The sequence below is a fragment of the Myodes glareolus genome, chromosome 1 (genome assembly GCF_982192425.1).
Source record: "Myodes glareolus chromosome 1, mMyoGla1.1, whole genome shotgun sequence".
Classification (NCBI taxonomy): domain Eukaryota; kingdom Metazoa; phylum Chordata; class Mammalia; order Rodentia; family Cricetidae; genus Myodes; species Myodes glareolus.
The window spans coordinates 96,979,202-96,998,575 of NC_142026.1; the positions used below are offsets into that span (position 1 = coordinate 96,979,202).

At 43.4% G+C, this 19,374-nt stretch overlaps 1 protein-coding gene across 1 annotated transcript in view; it reads left to right on the forward strand.

The window, feature by feature from the left end:
* The window catches only part of Dcbld1 (discoidin, CUB and LCCL domain containing 1), an 84,573-nt gene that overhangs the window by 53,095 nt on the left and 12,104 nt on the right, over positions 1–19,374 (forward strand). Inside the window, exons 4-6 of the mRNA XM_087911012.1 lie at positions 1,337–1,388; positions 4,987–5,059; positions 16,080–16,213. Coding sequence (XP_087767138.1) covers positions 1,337–1,388; positions 4,987–5,059; positions 16,080–16,213 — 259 coding nt within the window. The remainder of the gene's footprint in view (positions 1–1,336; positions 1,389–4,986; positions 5,060–16,079; positions 16,214–19,374) is intronic.

Below are 19,374 nucleotides of genomic sequence, written 5' to 3' on the forward strand. Positions count from 1 at the left end.
CAAAACTCAAGATGTCGTTATTTTTTTCTGCTGTGTGGTACTCCATTGTGCAAATGTACCACATTTTCCTTATCCATTCTTCAGTCAAGGGGTTCCTGGAGAGAAGGGGCTATTGCCAGGAATGGAGTATTTGGGGAAATATTTTGCCGATTTAACTAAGTATGTTCCCCTGTAAGGAACTTTTGTTTTACATACTTGTTCCTGATTGTTGATCATGATTATTGATCTTGAGCCGCCACACACCTTTAATCTCAGTAGTTAGGAGGCGGAGGCAGAGGCAGACAGAGCTCTGTAAGTTTGAGGGCAACCAAGTCTACATAGACCCTGTCTCCCAAAAGAAAAAAGAAAACCAAATCAGAAGACTGTTCATCAGCATCTCACTATTCTTGATAAACTTTTTCTATGTCATTGAACGCCGCTGGCTAAACTGTTGGAATTGAGAAGTTCTGAGGAGCTGGGCATGTCACTCCATTGGTAGTGTGCTTGCTTGTCTAGGATGTGCAGAACCTGGGTTCTAACTTCAGCACCATATGGATCCAGTCATGGAAGCCTATACCTGTAAGCCCAGCACTCAGGAAGGAAAGTCCAGAGGACCGAAACGTGTGTCTTAAGGCTTCTATTGCAGTGAAGAGACACTGTGACCATGGCAACACTTATAAAGGAAAACATTTAATTGGGCTGACTTACGTTTTCAGAGGTTCAGTCTATTATCGTCAAGAGGGGACATGGCAGACATGGTGCTGGAGAGGTAACTGCGAGTTTCACATCTTGCACAGACAATAGGAAGTGGTCTGAACCACTGTGCATGACTTAAGCATATATAAGCCCTCAAAGCCTGCCTCCACATACACACTTCCTCCAACAAGGCCACACCTTCTAATAGTGCCACTCTCTCTGGGGACCATCTTCTTTCAAACCACCACAACATGTCAAGGTCATCCTCAGCTACATAGTGACTTTGAGACCTGGACTACCTCAGACCTTGTCTCAAAAATAAAGTAAAATAAAAATCTTCCTGAGGATGTTTTCTATGAACTGTGATGGGTTTTTTAATGACTTTCCTCCTGATAAGGATATTGTATGCGTGATACCTGCAGGTGTCCAGTGCTTACTGTTAGAAGTAGATTCTGTTATTGTTCTCAAGACGTAGCACTGAAAGTCACCATCGGTGACAGGCCAGGAAAAAGAAACTGATTCAACACTGGAGACTGTAATCTCGGGTATTATTTATTTTTAGACAAATTCAAATAACATGATAATGCTTTCAAAATTTACTTTATCTCTAAAGAAATACTTAGGAACAGGTGCTAATTGCGCGTCTCTTTATTTGTAATAGATTTAATAACGTGCTTGGAACGAGGCAGTCATTATTCGGAGGAAAAATACAGGTAAATATGTGTGTTGATTTATTTATGTATAACAATAAGGAGTATTTGAGATATTCCCAAAAGAAAGAGTCTGCAAACCTTTTGTCTAGAACTACACTGTAGAGGTTTTGTAGGCCAAGAGTTTCCATTGCAAGGACTCATGCAATCTCTGTTGTGTTGAAGCAAAAAAGCAAAGGTAGATGATGGAAACAAATTTTAGTGTCATAATAAAGTTTTGTTTAGAAGAAAAAGCCCAGACTGGAGAGATGGTTCAGCAGTTAGGAGTACACAGTGCTCTTGCAGAAGACTGAATTTGGTTTCCAGTACCCACACCAGGAAGCTCACAGCCACCTATAACTCTAGCTCCAGGGATCCAATACTCTCTTCTGACTTCTTTGGGCACCTGTCCTTACATGTGGATTCCCATATAAAAATTCACACATGTACACATTGATTTAAGATAAAGAAAATCTTTGTGGGAGAAAAAGCAGCAATGTTGGGATATGGTTCAGACTGAGCCAGACTGAGCATGGCTCATGGACATACCTGTATTGTCCTGGTCACTGGGAACTGTAGGCAGGAGGTTGAGCCTGGGCTGTAGCGCTCTCTTTCTAACACACACACACATGTGCACACACAAAGAAGTAGAAGCAGGTCAGATTTGGGACTTGGTCCACCATTTTGCTTATCCCTAAGTTCTGCTGTGTTACCAATGAGCCACAGTTGAGTCTGGAATCAGTTTCCTGGCTGGTATGTGGAAATGCATTGTATAACTTTTATAGGGTCTTTGCCTTCTACCCTACAGAAAAGCCTATAGAGAATAAAGACATGGGTTGTTAGCTCAGCTTTATCTACAGATCTACTATCTCTGATCCAGTTTCCTCCCGAACCATTTATGAAGTGGTGTGGTCTAGAGGGAGCTCCCAACATAGGCATGCTCTTTCTGCAATTCTTTGTTGTGTAGGGCTGTCCTAGGCATTGTTGAATGCCTCGCTTCTCTGAATTCACTGTCCAGATGCCAATTGTGACAACCAAGACTGGCTCCAGACAATGCCTCATGTCTTCTGAGGGACAAAAGCACCCCCAGCTGAGAATTGCTGTCTAGAAGTCGCTGCCAATAGCGATAACAAAACTGTAATGACGGAGTGCTATTTTAGCGGCAGTGCAGCTCTCTGCCCCATACACATAAGTCACTTTTGTAATGCTCCATGCCTGCAAGGTTCTGTTACATCCTGAAAATGGAAGCTGAAAGCCACTAAGTCAACTACACTGAGTGTACTTGGGGAGTTAGGTTTGAGAGCCTGTATTGTTAACTATCTCACACATTTGGACATTCTCAGTGTAGGTAGTTGATGTGCAGAATCAATTCCAGTATTAGCTAATACTAAATCTACCAGAGAAACATGAGAAGCCAAAGTCTATAAAATAAATGTTGCCTTGTAGCTGGGCAGTGGTGGCTCACCTTTAATCCCGGTGCGCGGGAAGCAGAGGCAGGTGGATCTCTGTGGGAGTTAGATGCCAGTCTGGTCTACAGAGTGAGTTCCAGGACAGGCTCCAAACTGCAGAGAAACCCCGTCTCGAAAAACCAAAACAAACAAGCAAGCAAAATGTTGCCTTCTAAGGTTATCATTCAACTCTTCTCTCTCTCTCTCTCTCAGAGGCTAATGGCCTCTAAAGTTTCACCAGCCACACCCATTCGGGGTCCTGGGCATCATAGAGAAGAAGAATATAGTTAAGCTTACAATAAGATCGATTCCACTTTAGCCATTTTGCAGTGCTTTAGTATTGTTGCTAGTACAGGCCCACAGCCCCTACCCATAATTCGGGATTATGGACAGCTTTGGAAGTCCTTTGTTACCCATTTGATTGTCAATTCATTTGACACCAAAATTAGACTACATTAGCATGAGGTTATTTAGTCATTCTGCATTTTACTTACTGTAGCCATTGTGCTTCCCCTATGAGCTTTTCCACGGCCTTTGATTAACATGTGTGGGCTCCGTGGGGGTCTGATATTATGTGCATCGTTGGCAGTGTTCCCCTTCCCTCAGTGCTCAATGTTATGAATTCAGAGACTTATCTGGCACTAAGCAGCTGGTTTCTTGAGGCTCTGTGGGCCTGCAGGACGTTGTTTTCATTCCTCAGTTCCTTTTTCACTGCTGCCGTGCAGGCCGCTAGAAAAGAACTATGGACATTTATTGCAGTCGCTCGCTAATTAATTGTCCTTACAACCTGATTTTCTAAGCAGCAAGAAGAAAGTAAAAGGAAAGGAAATAATAATAAAATAAAAGCAGCTGCTATTTTGGAATCTGTCCCTTTTTAAATGGAGTGAAGAAACCTCAAACCCTACAGAGAGAATATAAGCAAAGCAACTAAGGAATGCTGACAGCTCCAATTGATTGTACAGTACCAAATGGTCAGCCCTGAAAATATACATACAAGTTGCATTGTAGAGGCCAAACGGGTTGTATTTATGTATTAGGAAATAAATGTTTATTCATATATGTAACAATGATCAATGAAAAAAGAGGCTATGCATTTGAAAGAGACCAAGGAGGGGCATATAGGAAGCTTGGAGGGAGGAAAGGGAAGGGGAAAATTGTGGAGGGAGGAAGGAAGGAAGGATTGCCAAGTAGTATATATAGAAATGGGCGTGCAGCATTTATCTTCAAAGCTGTCAGTGTTTTTATACTTTGGCTATGTGTGTGTGCACGTGCGTGCATGCGTGTGTGTGTGTGTGGTTTGTGTGTTTCAGAGATGTAAGTAGCTGCCTTTGATGCTTCAAGAAACTAGAAATAGAGAGTGAGCCAGGGAGGCGATAGCGGTGTTCAGGGTCGACTAGCTAAGTAGAGTATGGCTCAGGTTACCTCACCAGACTCCAGCGTGGAGACCCTTCTGCCTCACTAGCTTCCATGATGTGTTCCTACACAGCTCTGTGAATGATGACTGTTAAGTAAATCAAGCCCTGTTTTATTGTTTATTTACCGTGTATGTATGTACACACACATGTGGATCAAGCCTGCCCTTAAACATGTGATTCTGTTATCTCAGCTTTTGGGTTAGTTGGGATTACAGGCTTGGATAATGAGGCCCGAATGAGCCTATTAAAATATGCCTTTTTAATTGTAAAGGTAATTTATTATTAGCACAGATTGGCACTATCTGTTATAGTGTCCCTGAAGACAGTGTACTTGAGCTATATCAAGTTCAAGGTGAAGTGCACTGCAGGTATAAAATATACCCCCAATGCTAAGAAAAAACAAAGTTAAATGTCTCCTTGATTCTTGCTGTTTTTCCATTGTATATGGAAATTAACAGAATTTAGGTTTATTGTGTTAAATATATATAATTAATTTTCCATTTCTTTTTACTTTTCTAATACAGCTACTAGAATATTTAAATCTTTATAGCAAACAAGAACTATTATGTAAAACTTGTCTCCAGGTTAAGATTTTATATCAGTTTGTGTTTTTGTAAATTGGGCTTCTCATCTGTCTTTAAAGCAACATAATTGTTGCCTGTGTTATTAAAGAGGAAAAATAACTTAAATTTAAGTTTAGTTTAATGCCTTTCTTTGGTTTGAATGTAATTTGATAAAATATGAACTCTTTTTTTCCAGCAAATTCTGCCCAGCTGGTTGTAGAGACATAGCAGGGGACATTTCGGGGAATATGAAAGACGGCTACAGAGATGTAAGTGACTAAGGCGTCTCAGAGGTGTGAGTGTGCTTGCTGGGCCTGAAGTGATTGAAAAATCAAGCAAGATGGGAGACAAAAATCTACACAGATGTGCATTTTATCTTTTTGTGAGATGGTGAAATGTATTAATTTTGAAACCGAAGTATTCTATGCATTCATTCTTATTTCCTGTTAAGAGTAATAGAAGTAAAATGAAGAACAAAAATATTTTTAGGACCTAAGAAGTATTATTCCATTGTACTGGTCAGTTTTCTGTTAGTATAGTTAATACCTGAGATAAATATTTTTGGCAGTTTCAGTCCAGCCTGCTTGCAGTATATCATAAAGGAAGTCTGACATGCAGCAGTATGTCATAGGGGAGTCTGAGATACAACAGTGTGTCATAGGGGAGTCTGAGATGCAGCAGTGTGTCATAGGGAGTCTGAGATGCAGCAGTGTGTCATAGGGAGTCTGAGATGCAACAGTGTGTCATAAGGAGTCTGAGATGCAACAGTGTGTCATAAGGAGTCTGAGATGCAACAGTGTGTCATAAGGAGTCTGAGATGCAACAGTGTATCATTGGGGAGTCTGAGATGCAGCAGTGTGTCATAGGGGAGTCTGAGATGCAGCAGTGTATCATAGGGAGTCTGAGATGCAGCAGTGTGTATCTTAGCAGAATCTGAGATGCAGCAGTGTATCAAAGGGGAGCATGTGGTAGATGGAGCAAGCTGCTCACCTGAAGACAACTGGCAAAAGGGAGAATCCACAGACCCTTTCAATGGCACGTTCTTGGTGGCCTACTTCTTCCCATAAGGCCAGCTCCCTAGCATGTGCTAGTACGTCACAGGCTGGGCATTTGCTTTTTAATGCATGAGCTTTGAGATGCAAACACCTGTCCAGTTTCCACAAAAGCCCATAGATTCATATACTTAAATATTCATAGTCCCCCTCTCCCTTCTCTTGTACTCAGAATTCATCGTTTTGTTGTTGTTGTTTTGTGTGTGTGTGTGTGTGTGTGTGTGTGTGTGTGTGTGTGTGTGTGTGATGTACATATGTAGTTGCACATGCCATGGCATACATGGAGGTCAAAGAGCAACTCTGTGGAGTCCATTTCTCCTTCCACTTTATGTGGGACTGTCAGACCTGCATCATCAGATGGTGGGCACTGCTGACCCTGAGTCGTCCTGCTGGCCCCAGCTCTGTAGCTCCAGGTGACTTCTGTGCTAGAGCCAGTGACGTCACATCACAGAGTAAAACGCCTTCTGCCCTACTCTCGTTTGCTAGAGCTGCCCACCCCCTCCGTTCTTATGCCTAAGAGGACTCTCTGGATTTTATATATACTGTTCCCAGACCAAAATAAATCTCAGAAGCTTATTTTTCTAATCTGTCCTCTCTCCTAATAAATAAATTGTTTATTTCTATTTATCTTTCCATCCTGCAGACCTATGCCCCGCCCACCCCCTCCTCTTTGCTCTCTCAGCTTATATCACTATTTAAAATGGTTGGATTTACCCCTCACTGTTGAAAGGTGACTTATTGAAAATGTGAAGTGTCTGTATAGTGTCAGGAAAAGCAATTACTGGCTTGTCTTGGTGCATGGAGAAGTGTCTCTTGCCCACACTGTAGAGACTGAAATGTCACTTGACAGGAGAGAAAACATGACTTTAATTTTGTTGCAGATTGGGGTTTTTTTTGTTATTTTTTTGTTTTCTCTTAGCACATCCTGATTTTGAAATACTGCTTTTTGTTTCCTCCTTCTTGTATTGTTTTTGTTTATAAATTGGACACAGGATATTCATCTGGCTTATTGGAATTTTTTCTTTCTTTCTCCCCTCCTCCCCCACATGTGGAACACCTGTACCTCTTTGTTTTGAATATTTACTTGGTGAAGCTATTCCTAAATGATTCCAGGAATTTAAGTAGGGGAAGTCAAATGTTGAAACGGAGTTTCTTCCCTTTTCGTGGAAAGGTTTTATATTGTTTCTTGTTGTGTGTGTGTGTGTGTTTGTCTGTCTGTCTGTCTGTCCGTCTGTGTGTTGGGGGGCCAGTCATCCTGTGTGTTAGATCTGAATTCTTACCTGCAAGTACTAGCATACAGGGTCCCTCTTGGCACCATTTGCTTTTGAATTTATTTTGTTTTTCAAGACAAGGTTTCTCTGTGTAGCCTTGGCTGTCCCTGGAACTTCATCTATAGATCAGATTGACCTCAAACTCAGAGATCCACCTGCCTCGCCTCCTGGGTGCTGTGACTAAAGATGTGCACCACCACACCTGGCCTCGTTGGAGGAGTCTGGTTAGTGTCTTCCGTGAATCTGATAGATTCTTCACAGCTGCATAGCAGGGTGCATACACCAAGGCTGAAACGACATCTGTTGTCTCCAGTTGTCTTGTCTTTTTTTTTTTAAGTTGCAAGACCACATTTCCTTTTTTCCCCCTTTTTCTTTCTTTCTTCATCTTTGTTTGTTTTGTTGTTGTTTTGTTTTGATTTGATTTTCAAGACAGGGTTTCTCTATAGCTTAATCCTGGAACTTGTTCACAGGCTGGTCTCGAATTCACAGAGATCCACCTGTCTCTACGAGTGCTGGGATTAAAGGCGTGCATCACCACCACCCGGCCAGTTGTCTTTTCTTAATTATACACTTATTCGTTTAGAGACCAGGTCTCACCATGTAGGCCTGGCAGGCCTGGAACTCCCTATAGACCAGCCTGGCCTCAAACTCAGTGGTCCACCTGCTTCTGCATCCCAAGTGCTGGGGTCAGGGACATGCACCACTACACGTGCCTTTGTTTTTTTAAGATACACATATTTTGTGTCTCTGTGTCCTGTGTGTACAGGTGAGCATTTGCTATGTAGCCATCAGAGAACAATTTCTCTCCGTGATGGAATCCAGGGATCAAACTCAGGTGGTCAGACTTGCCACAGGCACTTTTACGAACTATTTTGCTGGCCCTGTGTCTCCCATTTTCTATGGCTGAGGAGTCCAAGCGGGGTTTGACTGGGTGCCCACTGCAGGATCTCATAAGACTGCACCTGAAATGTCAGCTGGAGCTCCAGTTCCTCCAGTGACAGGTGGGCTTCTCAGCTTGCATTGTTAGGCGCACTCAGGCACTTGAGCGTCAGTGGGCCAAAGGCCCACTGTTTTCTTGGATTTTGCCTGTTGTTGCTGCCATTCTTGTCGTGTGCTTCCTAACATGGCCGCACACCTCCTGGAAGCCAGCAAGGAAGAATGACTAGCAAAAGTATCTCCTACTAACATGGGACAAAGTGAAAAGGGGTAACATCCCACCTCTTTGTCACGTTCTCTGAGTTATTAATAGGAAGATGTCATAGCTTCCGCACATATTCAGCGTTTTACAGGGGGGATTACCATGAGGCAGATCCTGGGAGTTATTTTAGCATCTGCTTTGTGGCAGCTTCCTCTTAGGAAATACATTCCATGTAATGAGTCTTTTTGGGGAGAGTCTTTGCAAATCCAAAGCATCCTGTACATCAAAACAACAGAATCTGGAAAAATAATTACTTGAGGAGCCATCGAAGCAGCCAGCATTCTGACTTGAGGGAGAATGTGTCCTTGCGCTGGTCTGTCTATCTGCCTGCCTGCCTGCCTGTCTTTGACAAGGTTTCATGTAGCCCAAGTTGACCTTGAACTCTATGTATCCATGGCTGGGCTTGAGCTCCTGGTCTTCCCTGTTTCCATCTCCCAAATGCTGGGATTATACAACATAGAGAATATGTGGTCTTGAAGAGATAGTTACAGAAAAGTTATTGATTCATTCGGTGGGCCCAAAAGGCAACAAGCAGTAGGATCAGTGGATAGGCATAGAGATGCCAACTTCAGCTGCATAAAAGGAATAATTAAATAGCATAGACTGCAGTAGGGTGTCTGGAGAATATGTAGATGTTACAGGCATGTTGTTGGTGATTGTATGGGTAAAGGTGCCTGTGGGTGGGGAAAGAAGGAATCTTCAGAGGCTGCACATGAAAATCTTTTAAGGGTCTTTTTCAGTCCTGAAGATTCTGGACTCTGTCTCATTGTCTGACCATGTAGGCATCTACACCATGTCTGTTTTCAGTGCCTATAGAGCAGTGTGGCCTTGGTTTCTCCTTAGGATGTGACCACAGGGCAGCTTTCCATAGCCACCTTTCCAGCTTGCTAATAGTGGGATACATCTGTTTTTAATAGGAACATCAGTTAACCAATTTATTATTATTATTATTATTTATTTTGTTGTGGGGGGTTCTGTGTACCATCACATGAGTAGGGGTCAGAAGACAACTTGTGAAAGTCGATTTTGTGTTCACTGTGTGGATTCCAGAAATTGAACTTGTCTTGGTCACTGTTCTATTGCTGTGAAGATACACTTTGACCAAGGCAAATCTTATAAAAGAAAGCATTTAATTGGGGGCTTGCTTATAATTTCATAGGTTTAGTCCATTATTATCATGGTGGGGAACATGTTGCCACACACAGTGCTGAAGCAGAAGCTGAGAGCTACTTCCTGATCCATAGGCTGAGAAAGAAAGATGCTGGGTTTGGCGTGGGCTTTTGAAACCTCAAAACCACCCCAATGACACACTTCCTCCAACAAGGCCACACCTCTTAATCCTTATAATCCTTTCAGATAGTGCTACTCCCTGGTGACTAAACATTCAAGTAACCCTGTGGGGGCCACTCTTATTCAAACCACCACTGATTTTAAGTATCTAATGTGGCAGTTAATTGGGCACCTTAACTTGTGAGGCTATCTTGCCAGCCTTCACTAATTCATTTTGCAAATTTATTGGTCTCAAAAAATGCTTAAGAAACTGCCAACAAGGACAATAAAGAGTAGATGTACCAAAGTGGGCAGGGGAAAGTCAATGAAACCTCAGCCCTACTCAGAAAAATACAGGCAACTAAGGAATGCTGAGAGCAGGAGAAATACTCTTCTCCAGGTAAAACCATACCAATTGGTCATCCAATACCAAATGATCAATCCTGAAAATAAACATATGGGTAACGTTACACATACACACACACACACACACACACACACACACATACACACATGCACATGCGCACACACCACACACATTTGTATGCAATAATAGTTCATGGAAAAAGAGGCCACAAAGATAGAGAGCAAGGAAGGATATATGGGAGAGTTTGGAGGGAGGAACGGGAAGGGGGAAATCATGTAATTATATTAAATCTCAAAAATAAAAATCAATAGTGTTCAAGAAATACAAGACAATAAAAGTATATGCCTGGATTAGGCAGAGAAAGTGAGAAACTGGGCTTATGTATACCCAAAAAATTGTAGGGAAAATGGAATAATGCTAAGTATTTCTCTGTAGTGACTGTATGAGCGACTTTCTGTATTTCTGTAGAATATTACTTGCGTAGAAAAGTGTTACAAATACGCTAAAATGAAGACTATACAAACTATAATAAAGCACATAGGAACAAGTCACATGATTGGAGGTGAAATTTACTTCATTTAATTGGATCTTTTGAGATCGTGTTTCTCTTTGTATGTTAGCTGGACATTGAGTTCCCTGTGTAGCCCAGACTGGCTTTGAGCCTGAAACTCTCCTGCTGGGTCTCCCTAGAGCTTGTGTTGCCGGCGTGTACCATCAAGTATGACTTTGAAATGTGTTTTCTAATTTACATCTTGCCATCATTTGACAGTTTGAGTGCGTGCTTTATTTTTATTGTACCTCACTGGCTTTTAAGTTCATGTTTCATTAACTGCAAACTCTTCTATTATTTATTTTTAGATTTTTTTTTTAAATTTTATGACTGTGTATGTATTTGAACATGTATACGAGAAGTACCTTCAGAACCCAAAAGAGGGTGTCAGATCCCCTGGAGCTGAAGAGAACTGGGGACTGAACTCTGGTCCTCTTCCAGAGCACGAAGCGCTCTTAACCACCAGTCATCTCTTCGCCCCCAAAGTGTTTACTTTTGAATTTATTTTTGTTAATCCATTGTCTGTCCTTTTGACAACTTGTTGACTTTTCCTAAGAGGAAGTTTAAGGAAACGCTACAGTGCTGGGTGGTTTGATGACCGCTCGGAAAGTCCTGTGGGTCTCCATGGCATCCTGTTTGTCCTGTTTGGCTGACTTCCGTGGCATGGTGAACTTAGTATGACGATGCTTCATTTGCTTTTTTTTTTTCTTTTGAGATAATATTTGATTTTTATTTGGATGGATGTCAAATTCCCTGTGTAGCCCAGGCTGGCTTTGCACTTAAAACCCTCATGTCTTCCTAAGTCAACTGGACAGTGACAAGGGTACTTCTCATATCTCCTAAATATGTGCAAATAATGTACATAGATGTATACATAAATATACATTTAAAAATAAAAAAGCTGTCTTCAAGAGCTAGAGCTGTGTATGTGTTCCCGTTGCTCCTTAAAGAATTATAGCACCGTTGTTTGAGTTTAGTTCATGAATTTTGTCTAAAGGAAATCACTAATTAACACAAACCAGTGATGGAGTTTGTCCAATGTGCATTTGACTGTGTTATACCTGCACCGCAAAACTAACTAGAAAATCAAAGTATTAGTTGTTCAAGGGAAAGTGTTTTGGGGTTTTTTAAATTGAAGGTCAATTTTTAAACTGATACAGAGGGCATTGATAAACATGAATTATGTTTAAATTATTAGATGATGGATTGTGTTTTTTTAAATAAAGAAATAGTTGTGGGAAAGATTGGTCATTTTAACCATGATAATTTAATGGACATATCTGGTGACTAGTCCCCTAGAGATGAATCCTGTGCCATGCATTAAATATTATGGGGAAATGTATCTATAGTTAAGACCTTCCTTAATGACATCTGTACCACTGGACTCCTGTTCTTCTTGGGGGAAGTCAGACTATTCCATGAAGTTACTCTTGTGGGCATTATTGTTCATTGACCTCTGGTCTGTCAGTCACTGGGAACTCTATAGAGAACGTAGATTCCATCACCAGGCAGAATTCCAAGGAAGAGATGATTCCAGACATTGGGAATAGCTGCCTAGCAGACCACAGTTAAGTTGCTTCTCTCCTGGAGCATAGGGAGGGAGACAAGCTTGTGGGAACCCTACAAAGGGTGCACTGGCTAGAGCCAGAAGGCGGCAGGCATCCAGAGTAGATACCACATAATCTAGATAATCTAGTCTATCCTTGTCGCTGTCTGGTTTATTTAGAAAGAAAAGCCAGAGCAGAGAAATGACTTCCGCACATGTAATGAGTGCAGTTAGAGTAGAGCCAGGATGCCCGGACAGGAACATGCTGAGCAAGCACTCCTTCCCTGGCTATATCTCTAGCTGCCAAGGGATGTGTGCAACCCAGGGTAACCTTAGTCTGGATATGTAGCTGAGACTGGCCTTGAACTCTTGAGTTTTCTTCCTCTACTTCCCAAATGCTGGAGTTAGAGGCATGCATTACCATGCAGAAAGTTTTTTAATGAAAGTAGGCAAATGAGAGCTTAAAAGGTGCAAGCTGCAACTCCCTCACCGGCTGCAGCACTTGGGAGAATGGACCCTCCGCCTCCCATGGGCGGTGCAGTAGAGTTGACCCTGTAGACAGGTGCATTCGTGAGTCAGCCCTGAGGGTATGAGAGGGGCATAGCTGGTACCACCTCCCTCAAATGTGGTGTGGTGGTGGGGACAAGGAAAAGATGCCCTCTCCCTACCACCTCCAGCTAACAAGGGAGCCGACCCTCCCCCTTACCATCTGCAGCACTCAGGAAAATAGACTGTACCTCTCCTGGACAGCACAATACAACCGACCCTGTTGACAGAGATCTGGGGGAGCCAGTCCTGAAGTGGTGAGGTTGGAAGAGCTGTCCCCGTTACTCATCTGTCTTGCGGTGTGGGGAAGAGATGCCTGCTTTTCTCCCATCAACGCTTGAGGCAGGTTTACTTATTTTATTTAAATGAGTGCTTTATCTGTGTGTATGTCTTTATGCCAGAAGGAGGGTATCAGTCACACTAGAGATGGTTAGAAGCTACCATGTGGTTGCTGGGAATTGAACTCAGGACTTTTGGAAGAGCAGCCATCCCTCCAGCCCTGCATTATCTTTCCTTTAAGATATTATTTAGAAATTATTGTCTTTTGTCCTGGAAAAAAAGATATTATTTAGTTATTTAGCATCTATTTATTTATTTATTTGCAAATGGAACTGAGAATTGAACTTAGACCTTGCACAGCTAGGCAAGTGCTCTACCACTGTGCTATGTAGTCCCCTTTAAAATAATTACATTGCATTTATTCATTGTGAGTAGGTTGTCTTAGCTTTCTATTGCTGTGAAAAGACATCATGACCAAAGCATCTTATAAAAGAAAGCATTAAACTGGGGCTTCCTCCCAGTTCATGACCATCATCGCTGGGAGTATGTCATCAGGCAGGAAGGCAGGCAAGGTAACCACCAAGCAGAAAGTTCTAGCTAGGAATGGCCTGGTCTTTGAAATGTCAAAGCCCTGCCCATGTCACACCTCCTCTTACAAGGCCGCACCTTGTAATCCTTCCCAAACAGTTCTACCTAATGCAGATCACGTATTCAAATGTATGAGCCTGTGGGGGCCATTGGGGTCACACAACACAGCATGAGTGTAGAGGTCAGAAGACACTGACAAGTGTGGATGTTTCCATGTTGCTTCCCTTCCCTCCTCGTTCCCCTCCACCTTTATGGAGCTATCTCCTCACCATTTTCCCACCCATGTTTTACTATTTATTTTTTGAAATTAAAAAAACAAGCTTTCATGTGTATGAATGTTTGCTTACATGTCTGTCTGTGTACGATGTGAGTGCGCACAGTGCCTACAGAGACTGGAAGAGGACTTAAAATCCCCTGGAACTGGAATGGTTAACTGCCATGTGGGTGCTGGGAATCGAACCTCGGTTTCTGAAAGAACATCTCGCCAGCCCTCCCACCAATGTGTGTGCACATGTGTGTGCGCGCGTGTCGCAGTACACATGTGGAGGTCAGAGAAGAACAATGAACAACTTCAGATGTCTGTTCTTGCTTTCTACCTTGTTTGAACAGTCTCTCCTGTTGGCCCTGGGTACGCCACTATGGCTGGCTGTCTAGGCGTCCTTCTGTTTCTGCCTCCCTTCTCACCCTGGGAATGCTGGGATTACAGGCACTGCTGTGTCTGACCCTGTGTAGCTTCTAGGGATCTGAGGGCTCTGGCGCTCACACTGGCACAGCAAGCGCTTTACCCGCTGAACTATTTCCCCAGCCCTGTTTCCAGTTTGCCAGGACAGTCCCATGTCGTCCAGGCTGATCCCCCTATGTAGCTGGGGATTTCCGTGAACTTCTGGTCCTCCTGCCTCCACTCAGAATCGCCGGGGTTGCTGGTGTTCTTGACTATGAAGAAAGCTTCCTAATGCAGGCAGATTGGGGGAAGTTTTTTTCAAGTGCAGGATGGGTCTCTACTATAAAGAGCGTCATCCTTTTCCCTCATTCTAGGGCTAATTTTGTTTCCAAGGCAGAAGGTGTCATCTGTGTCCTGTCTCTTCTTTTCGTCATGTGGTCTATTTATGGCAATGATGTCATACTGCAGAACTGACTTCCTTTGCCAAACCTCAGGTGCAAAATGTAAAGTCTCTTTAAAAAAAAGAAAAAATCAGCCGTGCGGTGGTGGCATATGCCTTTAATCCCAGCACTTAGTAGGCTTAGGCCGGTGGATCTCTGTGAGTTCAAGGCCAGCCTGGTCTACAAGAGCTAGTTCCAGGACAGGCTTCAAAGCTACAGAGAAACCCTGTCTTGAAAAACCAGAAGAAAAAAAGAAGAAGAAGAAAAAGAAAAAAATCACAGAATTCCTTGGTGGTATTGCAACTTCAAGATAATTGGTTCTAAATACCACCTATCTCTTTGCTTGTCCAACCACTGTAACTTGAAGAAATGCTTCCAATGAGAATCAGGGAATTGGCGCTGTTATGAACACAGTAGAGTCCAGTGATTGAGACCCAGTGTCGTGACCCTCTGTCCTGATGGCTTGGGTATTAGCTATGGGCAGCCGCAGAGCACACAGCCCAGCTTCCTTTAGAATTGTCTGTCTACCACCTCCCCACCCACATCTGTTCCTGGGGACCTTTGGACCTGGTCACCCCATCAGAGCCAATCCCACGCCCTAACCTGCCTTAATCAGAGCTGGTTGGTTACTCTTGCTTTGCCGCTTATGTCCAAATAGCATATAACTGGCTGATGGCTTCCATGAGGCACAGTGCCTCTGTAGTCACAGGCTCTTGGACTCACTGAAAGGATTCAGAAAATGAGATAAATGAGTGCTGGGATTTTTTTCCCCATTATTCCACGTGAAACTTTCTGCTCCATGTAGTGGCTGACAGCTAGCTTGGCTTTGGCACCATACCAAATCACTGAGGTAATATGAACTGTGCTGCAGTCTCCCTTTCCTGGCTAGTCCCTAGGCTGCCTTCCTCTGTGTTTGCAATAGTCTCTCTTGTATACCAAGTCTGAGAGACTTGATCCGTTATCTCTTGGTGCTTAACCATCTATCCAGAAATCACTGGCTTTAAATAGCCACCATTTTATTTGCTCATGGGCATGGTGAGCGGTTTTGACAGATGGGTTCTTCGGTCCACTAGTCTGAAGTGTCTCTTGAGGCGCTCAAGAATTCCTGTGGCTTCACTAATATGTGACAGTTGGCAGGGCCTTATTACCTGTGGCAGAACAAGGCAAACTCCTCAGCTCAGTTCAGATTTCCAGCGAGGGGTTTTCCTAAGTCCTGGCTGTGGAGAGGTATCATTTATGGATGCAGGACTACTCCTGTAAACGACTAAGCATGCAAAAACAGAAAATGTGATGGATGTGCCTCTAATCCCAGCCCCCTAGAAGCAGAGGCAGGCAGATCTCTGAGTTCAAGGCCAGCCTGGCCTACAGAGTGAGTTTCAGAACAGCCAAGTTAAATAGTGAGACCCTGTCTCTAAAAGGGCAGAGCAAACCCAAAACCCCAAGCAAACAAAAGCTGAAAACCCCAGCTTTGTTTCCACGGTGTTCTCAGTGAATGCTGAATAATGGTGTCGCTCTGTTTCAGACCTCTTTGTTGTGCAAAGCTGCCATCCACGCAGGGATCATCGCAGATGAACTAGGGGGCCACATCAACCTGCTGCAGAGCAAAGGCATCGGTCATTATGAAGGAGTCCTGGCCAATGGTGTGCTCTCCCGGCAGTAAGTACTTGGCTTATGTTCTGAGAGGAGAAAGCCCTGGGGCCATAATCAGCTTACCATTTTGAAAGGACACGTGTAGTCAGCTGTGAAAATACCTGTGATGGGGCTAGGAAGTGGGCTAGGAAGACAGCTCTGCCGTTAAGAGCGCTTGTTGCTCTTCCAGAGGACCCAACTTCAGTTCCCACATTGGTAGCTCACAACCATCCATGACTTCAGTTCTAGGGTGTCTGATGACCACTTCTGCACCAGGCGTGCACATGGTGCACAGACATGCATTAAAGCAAAGCACTCATACTGTTAAGTTTCAAATGCTGAACAAACAGCTGACATGCCTATTTAATATTATCAAAAGTAGACTTGGCTGCCAGGTTCTCCCAGCATCCCTCAGTCCCTACCTGTTATAGGGTATGACTGGCTTACCCTGCCCTCTACCCTGTACTCTCCAGCCCAGGGCCTGGGCTGCTCTTCCTCCAGAGGCTCTTCCCTATATAATCCAGACATTTTGGTTACCCTTCCCCTCTTACACCTTTGACCTCCCAGTTGCTGCACTTGGTTCTCCTCTCTCCGTTTCCCCCCCCACACACACACACATGGCTCAAGGTCATGCCCCTTCTGAGCTCTCCCAGATCCCCCCTGCCTCTGAGGATGCTCTCTCCCACCGATCTACAATAACCTTTCTCCTCCACCACACCTAGGAGCTGTCATGTCCTTTTCTTTCCTTTTTTTTTTTCATTCATCACTTAAAAAATAAAGTAAATAAATCTTTAAAAATGTTTGAGAGCTTCAACAGCATTTATAATCTATGTAGAAAATAAATGTAGCAATAAATGAGCATCCTGGTTGTGCCAGCATGAGAGTTAAAATGGCCTGAGCCCTGGTGTGGAGGAGCGCTTCCACTCCCAGCTGAACCTGCGGGAGAGAATGAATGCCTTTTTCTTCTGGGTTTTCATGGTTTCAGTAAATTACTGACCATCTCCAATTGCACCTACTACAGAAGAGGTCAGGAAACTGAAATACATGTTGATAGAACCACTGAGTCTTCCCTGACCTTCAGAGATTTCTAGACACTGTTTCTTGAGGAGTAAGATAAGCAGCAATAAATAAATAATAATAGCAAGGGCTTGTGTTATGTGATAGTGTCTCAGTTTGCTTCATGGGAGTGAGCATGTAAATTGATTTCCAACAAAGCCTTGTATACATTCGAATTTCCTTAGAGTTTAGGAGATGCACAGAGCTGTATGGAAGGGAACGTAGGCTGCTCCAAAGTGCAGGTGCCCACACACCTGAGAGGGCCGTGGGGAGTGGTGGAGAAGCGGGCTCCCTGCAGGTGGATAGTGGGGAAGATAGGCTCCTGGGGCCTCCAGATTCCCCACCCTCTCACTGCCCCCTCTTCCCAGTTGTAAAAGGAGACTGCACATTCCTGGCCTCCCAGACCCGAATGAAGCTATATTAATTACAGCACTGTTGGGCCAATGTCCTCAGGTGTGTTTCTAGCTAGCTCTTACGTCTTAAGTTAATCCGTTTCTGTTAATCTGTGTATCGCCACGAGGCTATGGCTTACTGGTAAGGCTCTGGTGTCTTTCTACTTCAGCAGCTATAATGTATCTGCCTGACTCCACCTTCTTTCTCCCTGCATTCAGTTTAGTTTTCCCCCCCTACCTATATTCTGCCCTGCCATAGGCCAAAGCATCTTCTTTATTAACCATTGGTAATAAAACATATCCACAGCATCCAGAGGGGAATCCCACACCAGCTGCTGTCCCTGGAAATGTTCTACTATGATTGTGTTTTGGACAAGTTTCCACAGAGTTTTAGTCCCAAGGATGATGCTCAGAACGAAACTGCATACTCTTTGGGATCCACAAGTAGGAAGTGAATCAGGAGGACATGTATATCTTCTGCCACTCAGCTCTCTGCATGGTGGTTTCTAGCATTACTATTTTACTCTAGTCCCCTTCTTAACTATTGCTTCCTGTCGACCTTGAACTCTTGATCCTTCTGCCTCTACTGCTACCATTCTGGGATTACAGGTATATACCCAGTTTATTCAGTGCTGCAGACTGAACCCAGAGCTCTGTGCATGTTAGACAAATACTTGACCTCCCAGCCACTCCCCAGCACCCCAGACCCTTCCTGCACCCAGAAAGCTCAAGACTGTATTTCCCTGTTCCATCCTCTGCTGCCTGGTTTTATGTCAGCTTGGTACAAGCTAAAGTCATATGAAAGGAGGGGACTTTAGTTAAGAAAATGCCTCCGTTAAACAGCACTATAGGCGAGTCTTTGGGGGCGTTTTTTAAATTAGTGGTTGATATGGGAGGGCCCAGTTCACTGTGGATAGAGCCGCACTGGGCTGGTAGTTCTAGGTTCTATTAGAAAGCAAGCTCGAGCAGGTCAGTAAGCAGCACCCTCCATGACCTTTTCATCAGCTCCGGCCTCCAGGCCAAGCCCTGCGTGAGAATTTGTCCTGAGTGCCATCACTGATGAACTATTATACGGAAGTGTAAGCCAAATAAACTCTTTCTTCCCCAACTTGCCTTTTGGTCCTAGTATTTTATCACAGTTGTCGTAACCCTGACAAAGACAACCCTCATAAAAGTGTGGACTATCTTGTTTGGTAGAAATCCTATTATAAGAATGTATTGTGAGCCACCATGTTGGGGCTGGGAATTGAACCCGGGTCCTCTGGAAGAGTAGCCAGTGCACTTAACTAGTGAGCCATCTCTCTAGCCTGAGCATATATTTTTTAGATATATATCTACCTCAACCTCAGAACATTAAATTTCACATCCTGCTTGTGGCAGAACTGATTGTTTATACATTGTGCTGTAAACCTTTAAATGCCAACCTGATCTTGACTTTTGAGAACTTTCTGTGTATGTCTATTGAAGGCCTGATGTTTTTTTCAAGAAGATAAGATGCTCTTGCCTGGACTGCTTCAACTACTTGGCCTATTTTTACATGTGTCTGAATGCTTCATGGTGACCAAGTTTAATGTGTACTGCTTGGATTTTGTTTTACTTTTGAAGAAAAACATTAAAATGGCTGAATTAAAAGTAGGCTTAATTCTCTCAATTACCCACATAGCAATTAGACTTAATGCGTAAATATAACTTTTACGTGGAAGTTAAATTTGCATGCCAAATATGTACATAAATGAAAAT